This window comes from Phanerochaete carnosa, assembly GCF_000300595.1.
Source record: "Phanerochaete carnosa HHB-10118-sp unplaced genomic scaffold PHACAscaffold_7, whole genome shotgun sequence".
NCBI lineage: Eukaryota > Fungi > Basidiomycota > Agaricomycetes > Polyporales > Phanerochaetaceae > Phanerochaete > Phanerochaete carnosa.
The window spans coordinates 2,939,130-2,946,388 of NW_006767634.1; the positions used below are offsets into that span (position 1 = coordinate 2,939,130).

Below are 7,259 nucleotides of genomic sequence, written 5' to 3' on the forward strand. Positions count from 1 at the left end.
CGTGTGTGCGTTGGCATGGAGCGCAATACGTGCTCTATTCCGATGCCTACTTGGCGTTTCCCGCTATCGTATAAGTAGCCCATCCTTCGCTGCCCCCGCCAATCCTCCGAATTAGACGACCCCGCTTTTCCGCTGGCGCATTTACCCGGGCCCACGTTTGCTGTGTTGAGCGTGTGTTTGCATGACCTACAGACCTCATGTTCCTCGTGGAGCTTGACATCTGTGGGTCCTACAGACGATTGCCCTGTGGGCATATATGGGAGCTTTTGATATGCTGAGATGCATGTGACACACGCGCTGTGAACAGCCCAGGTTAGCTCCCTGTCGCTTCAATAATACCCTCTTTATGTTTATTGATAGTAATTTTGTTATATGCAGGAGGTATCAACGATGGGCAGCGTTGTTGTCGTGGAAAGCTTTCGTGGCTTACGACTCCCCAAATCCCCTACTCCAACGGCCGCCACTATCCAAGCAACTTCCAAGGACTTTGCGAAGAGAGGTACGTGTTCATCCACGCCTTGCGGCCCTTTTCACGTCCTAAGTTTTTCTCTCCCATGCTAGAAGTTGCCCGGTGCGAAGAGGCCCTGAAGAGCCACAACACAGAAAGGGTTCATGCAGTAAGCACGCCTTAGCAGCTTATCTGTAGATTGATCCTAGCTGTCAAGTTCGCAGATGAAGCCAGCTCCGAGCCTCTCCGAGCCACTTCTGTCTCCGAGAACCTCCTCCGTTCGTGGGAAAGATGCCCTCAGATCTCATCACGTGATTTAACAAATGCCTTTTACGGCTCGATCCCGTCGTCGGGCGCTGGGCCGACAAGGTTCGGCTTTGCTTGGCTGCTTGTCGCGCCTACTGTTCTTCAGGGCTCGATGTCGGTCTCTGTGCATAATTTGCCGGCTATGGAAACATATAAAAGCACGGCGAGTCTGCGCTGCCTGCTCTTCTTTCAGTCATATCTGCCGCGCGGGCAGGCAGCCTTGTTAACCCCCTTCCATACCCTCCGCTTCTTCTTCCCCCACGACTTCCTATCCTCCATTTACGATGACCGAATCCTCGAGTCGCGCGTCGAGCACCGTCGCTCACGACGCGGCGCTGGATCACCCCCACACGGAGAGCTCTAACGACATCTTGGACCCCGCCAAGGTCCACCACGACCCAAACCGCCCCGATCTCTCATTTCCATTTCAGACGACAAACATCGAGGAAGGTGGCTTCACCGAGGAGTATCGTATCGTCACCAAGGCGGGATACATCCCCGGTGACCTCGCACTTAGACCAATTCCATCGCATCATTCCGAAAAGCCGGCTGCACTACGGGACCCTGAGAAGACGCGGGCACTCAGCGACAAGAAGCTGGTGACATTTATCCCCGATGATCCTGAGGACCCACGTAACAAACCCAACTGGTTCAAGTGGTGTAAGTACTGCCTCGCGCTCGTCGTACTTTGGACTTGGTGCTGATTGTTCTCCGTAGACATCACCGCCGTCTGTGCTTTCTCCGTCGTCGAAGTCGCGTTTGCGTCTGCGGTTGTAACAGGTGACTTTGATGGTCTAATGGAGGAGTTCCATAAGGGCGACGTCGTGGTGGCCCTCAGTGTGACGCTGATGGTGTGCGGCTTCGGTATCGGACCGCTATTCTGGTCGCCATTGGTGAGTAGCCTCTATCTACTATGCATGTGCAACGTGCTGACTCAGCCCACAGAGCGAACTCTTGGGTCGTCGACTACTATGGGTGATACCATCCCTCATATACGTCATCTTCATCATCCCCTGCGCCGTCGCCAAGAATATCCAGACGCTGCTCATCTGCCGATTCTTCTGCGGCATCTTCGCGTCTGCACCCCTCACTCTCGCTGGCGGCACTATATCTGATGTTTGGGACAACGAAGAACGTGGCTTCGCCATCGCCCTTTTCGCCGCTGCGCCATACGGCGGACCCGTGCTTGGCCCTATCGTTGGCGGCTTTGTTGGCGAGACTCTCGGCTGGCGGTGGATCTTCTGGGTGCAGATGATATTTGCCGGCTTCATGGCGATCCTTAAATGCACCCTCCCTGAGACATACGCTCCGGTCATCCTCAAGCGGCGTGCCGCGAGGCTAAGAAAAGAGACAGGCGACGGGAACTTTGCTACCGAGCAGGAGCTGTTCATGGTCCCCTTGTCGCGGATGCTCGTCGACACGCTCGTCCGTCCCTTCGTTATGCTCGCCACCGAGCCCATCCTGCTCTTGCTGTCGCTTTATATTGCTCTTATCTACGGGTTGCTGGTGAGTTTTTCTGCCGTTGATCTAGCACGACGCGATACTGACTGAGTTCTTAGTACGCATTCTTCTTCAGTTACCCAGTAGTCTTCGGCGAAGACTATGGCTGGAACGACGGCCTCGTCGGCCTGACGTTCATCTCCGTCTGGATTGGCCTTGCGGGCGCGCTCATCGTTACGCCTCAGCTCGAGAAGAACTACCGCGCACGGATGATCGCGAAGGGCGGCAAGGCCGACCCCGAGGACCGCCTGGTGGGCATGATGCTCGGCTCGGTGTGGGTGCCGATCTCGCTCTTCATCTTCGGCTGGACCTCGCCGCCGTTCGTGCAGCCCGGTGGCGGGAGCTGGGTCGGGCCTGTCGCGTCGGGCATCCCGTTCGGCTTCGGCATGGTCACGATCTACTTCGGCGCGAACGCGTACATCATCGACGCCTTCCCGGGCTACGTCGCGAGCGCGCTCGCGGCCAAGACCGTCATCCGCTCCGGCTCGGGCGCCGCGATGCCGCTGTTCATCACCGCGATGTATCACAACCTCGGTAATGGCTGGGCCGCGAGCACCTGGGCGTTCATCTCGCTCGGCATGATCCCCATCCCGTTCCTCTTCTACCGCTACGGCAAGTACATCCGTTCCAAGTCAAGACGTGCCGCCGCATAGAGCATAGACGTCTTTACGTTTTCCCTGGGACTGTTTTCGTTTGATTTTTTTTCTTCCATCGTACACCAATCACATACCCTATCCCCCAATGCACGCACTCTTGACGAGCTCACGAAAAAAGATCGTACCACTCGTCTTTTACCTCGATAGAATACTACTGGACGTGTTATTGTTATTATGCTATGTTGCATTGTTGTTATCGATCGTCGTTCATACGCATGTCCGCCTGTTCTGTGTTACGCTTGATAGAAAAGCCAACGGCTTACCTCGAAAACCTGTGCGCAAAGTTCGATTGACGGGTATGATGGATGCAGAGAGAGCCACCATGAAGCAGCAGTCAACTAACCCAGCATAATGGTAGACTCTTTCTACCATCATGCTGGTGTAGCTGAACGACGCGAGGGGAGCGTGAAGAGTGCGCTTCAGCATACAGACAGCGTGCGCTCGCGCCGCCGGGTTCAAAGAAGCTGTCGAGGCGAGCTATGACTAGGCTGGGACTCAACGAGACAGCCTGCTCGTCTCTTTTATACGCTGCACAAGCACCCTGGACTGACTATTGCACTCGGCGCCCAGACCGCAACAGTCGCCGACTGACAGCAATTGGCGATGCGACGTGATGCGGGAAGGCGAAGCTTGAGCTTGAGTTTTGCGCATCAGACGACAAAACTCCGTCAGCAGCAGGCAGGAGCCTTGCTATGGCATTGAACCTTGTAATCTACGGTGAAGCACCATTACATACGCCGACAGCCGCATCCGCCGGCACCGCGAAGCTGCGCTCTTCTGCTGCGCTCATCATGCTTCACCTTCTTTCTGGCTCTCACCGTTCCACGTCCTCGAGTGCTAAGATTGGCAACAACAGCCCCTCCAGAGCCGGATACGCCCACTCCTCTTCGAAGCGTACGTTATCCACAGCCCCTTCTATCCCCTCTCCCACGGTTCTCCCGTACGTCGTACGACACCGGAAATAAGCGAGATACAGGTGCCGGCGCACACTCAGCGTTCGCCGCGCGCAGGCGGGGGCGCGACGTCCTCGATGACGTCGACGTCGAGGAGCCCGCGCCGGACGAGCGGCGCGAGGCGCGTCGCGACGAGGTCGTGCACGGTGTCGAGCGCCTCGGGGAGCACGTGCTGGCCGCGGCGCGGGCGGACGGCGACGGCGGCGGCGGCGAGGCGCGGGAAGCGCTCGAGCGCGCGCAGGAGCGCGGCCCAGTCGACGCCGTCGGCAAGGTGTGCGCGGAGCGCGCCGGGGTACCCGCTGATGTGGAGCACGAGGCGCAGGGCGCGAAGCGTCGGGTGCAGGTGCGCGAGCAGCGGCGCGACGGAGCAGAGGCACCACTGGCCCTCGTACGTGAAGAGGTCGCCGGTGAGGTGCGCGCCGCTGCTCCAGACGTGCAGCTCGAGAGAGCGCAGGGCGGTCAGCGAGGGCAGGTTGAAGACGTGCCAGGGGCCTGGGGCGTCTGCGAGTGCGATCCAGGGTAAGCGAGAGGATTGGAAGGGGGGAGGGACGCGACTCACTGAAGGCGCGGAGGACGTTCATCTCCGACAGGTCGAGCACGAGCTCTTCGAGCCTCGGCCCGACGGTACGCAGAAGGTTGCCAAACACGTTCGATTCTTCGTCATTCCGAACGGCAAAACTCAGCTTGCGGAGATGCTTCGCCAATTCGGCGTGCACGTCCTCGAGCACGGGCGCCGGCAGGATGCGCGCGTAGTTTGAGTGCACCTCGAGCTCCTTTAGGCGTAATGAGGGTGGAAAGACAGGTCGGGCGAGACTCTGCACGTTCAGCTCGAGCGTCATGCCCAGCACACGCAGCGTATGGAGCGGCGAGAACGTGAAGAGAAGCTCGAAGATGTCGTTTACCCAGAAGGTGCGTTGGGAGAGGAGCTCCTCAGTCACCACGCGCGAAAGCGAGAGCGTGTGAAGGGCACGAGATGGCGGGGGCCAGGCCTCAACAGTGCGCCCGTCCGCGCCTGTAATGAGAGTACGGTCCCAGGAGACGTTGTCGAGTGAGATGGTGCGGAGAAAGGGCAAGGCTGTGAGCGCCGATGCGAGGATGTACGGCCCCACGCAGCGGATCGCTGGAGCGCGAGCAGCGAGCCCACCGTGAATACGAAAGGTAAGTTCGCGGACACAGTCGCAGATGTGTGGCGCGCTGTTGAGAAATGTGATGAAGTCTGCGAAACCCTTTCCAGGGAGCTCGCCGTGAACTCGAAGGGCGTAGAAAAGATGGTAACGACTCGATCTGAGCCATGCACTGGAAACCAAAGCGCAGTTGAGGAGCGAATGCTTGTCGTCGTGGAGGTGGTCGATGATGGCGTCCGTAAGCTCGGCCGGAAGCTCTGGCAGGGTGATATTGTGAACTGCCAGGGCTGACATGGCGTCGGTAGCGGGAAAAGAGGCGTCCGTGCCGAACAATTCGCTGCGAAAAGAAAAAAAAAAGAGTCGCAAAACGTAGCTTGATCTACCGAGCTACACCGAGGCTATGTGTCGCCAAAAGGTCACAGAGCGTGATGGCTACCTATTTTCCAGCACGCGATCGATAGCGAATCTGCGATTGTTTCAGCGATATCCTGTGCTCAGCTTCCGCGCCCAGAGAATATCGATTTGGCCACATACCTCCTCCCGAGAGGATGGCTCGCGATAGCGCAGAGTTCCGGCCGCCACGCGCCGTAGGGTAGGTAGTCGTGAGGTTGAACAGGTGGGCCGCCTGATGATGGGGGCCTTTTAAAGCAACTGTGCAGCCAGCGTCAGTACGAGAACACTATAGTCAAAGAGGAACAGCGGGTCGGCAGCATTTGCCGAGGTTTCATAGGGCGTACCTCCGTACCCGAGGCTCTTTGACAGGCGGACGTCGATGGACTAGTACTTCTCGAGCACAGGGTTGATCCCGGAGGACGCATCATTTCAGAGCTACACGACAACGTCGGCGTTGAACGCCATATCAGCCGAGGAAAATGGCTGCAGATCTGGTTTTTGAGGCAGTTCAGCAAGCCACATTGATGTCGATTGTCCTTGCTGTATGAGAGTTTCCGGCGGAGGGTGGCGTTCCGAGACAACAAGCTTAGTACTTTCGCGGAGTTGGCCAACGAAAGTGAAACGCGATCAAGGCTCGGCGTTGCCATTGAGACAACTTTGCCTCGCGACAAATTGCACACAAACTGTTCGGCTTGCCCTAGCTTACCCGACATGGGCGGTAGGCAGGGTCTTGTGGCACTTGGCGCATCAAGCCGCTGTGATGGGTTGCTTTATTCGGAACCCTAGAGCCCTAACCCTAGCTTGGGTTTAAATAGACCGCGACCGAGGCGACTCGCACACTCTCACCGCTGTAGCTCGTGCTCACCAGGTCGTTTCTCACCAGATGCATCTGAAACCGTTATCGATGGCTGCAGGAACTGCTTCCCGAAAAGCCCCTGCGTTCTTGTCTCTTGCAACCACCGTCCACTCGGCGACATGACTCTCGACATTGCCCAAGTGCACGACAGCTTTCCTGCCTTGAAGTCAGGGTACATCTTTGCGGACAACGCGGGAGGCTCGCAATGTTTGGCTGATGTCGTCGCTCGTATCTCGGACTACCTCCTTAACACGAACGTCCAACTCGGCGCAGACTACTCCGTCTCTGTCAAGAGCACCCAACGAGTCGCGGACGGCGTCGAGGCGGTCAGGGAGCTCTTTAACGCGGAGAGTGCAGAAGAGGTGGCGATGGGCAGCAGCTCAACTATGCTGGCTGAGAACCTGGCGAGAGCAATTGAAGGAGATTTTTTAGATGGCGACGAGATCATCATCACGGGAGAGCATGAAGGTATGCACTGTTGGTTCACATGCGTTCACACTTTACACCATGGTCAATCTCTCCCAGCCGCTATCGTGTGATCGCTATTGCTACAGCTTGGCGCATTGGTCTGCTCTGCTCTGATGTTCGGGCTCAAAGGCTTGAACTTCCACCAGACAAAGTCTCTGCCTCCTGTCGAGCGAGATTCGTGTATCTGCTTCGTCTTCTTGGTCCTCGTTGCCATGATAAATGCTACTTGGCTACGCACTTCTCGATGAGAGCTTGCAGGGGGCCTTGCCAGCCTGCTTGGTTTTACCATCCTCAGGGAGCTAACAATCCCAATCTCATGTAGCGAATGGCGGCCCATGGAAGAAGCTCGCATCTCGCCGAGGCCTGACTGTCAAGGTCTGGAAGCACACCCAATGCCCCGAGTCGCCCAACAACCCCTACGCCGTCTCCCTCAAAATCGACACGCTCCTCCCCCTCATCACGCCCAAGACGCGCCTGATCACCTTCACGGGCTGCTCGAACATCCTCGGCACGATCGTCCCCATCAAAGAGTTTACCGCCGCAGCGCGTGCACGT

General features: G+C 57.5%; 3 protein-coding genes across 3 annotated transcripts in view; all 3 read left to right on the top strand.

The window, feature by feature from the left end:
• The first annotated feature begins 678 nt into the window (after positions 1-678).
• PHACADRAFT_211461 (uncharacterized protein) lies at positions 679-3,177 on the top strand. Its single transcript, XM_007398436.1, has 4 exons — positions 679-1,414; positions 1,472-1,647; positions 1,700-2,260; positions 2,314-3,177. Exons 1-4 carry the CDS (start codon positions 1,039-1,041, stop codon positions 2,905-2,907), a joined length of 1,707 nt encoding a protein of 568 aa, XP_007398498.1. The 5' UTR covers positions 679-1,038; the 3' UTR covers positions 2,908-3,177.
• A 391-nt stretch (positions 3,178-3,568) lies between these two features.
• On the top strand, positions 3,569-4,370 carry PHACADRAFT_260363 (uncharacterized protein). Its single transcript, XM_007398437.1, has 3 exons — positions 3,569-3,842; positions 3,877-4,270; positions 4,336-4,370. The coding sequence occupies exons 1-3, from the start codon at positions 3,603-3,605 to the stop codon at positions 4,338-4,340; spliced, it is 639 nt and encodes a 212-aa protein (XP_007398499.1). The 5' UTR covers positions 3,569-3,602; the 3' UTR covers positions 4,341-4,370.
• Positions 4,371-6,304: 1,934 nt separating this feature from the next.
• PHACADRAFT_260365 (uncharacterized protein) overlaps positions 6,305-7,259 on the top strand; it is a 2,405-nt gene continuing 1,450 nt past the window's right edge. The window contains exon 1 of the mRNA XM_007398438.1: positions 6,305-6,656. Coding sequence (XP_007398500.1) covers positions 6,356-6,656 — 301 coding nt within the window. The 5' untranslated portion in view covers positions 6,305-6,355. The remainder of the gene's footprint in view (positions 6,657-7,259) is intronic.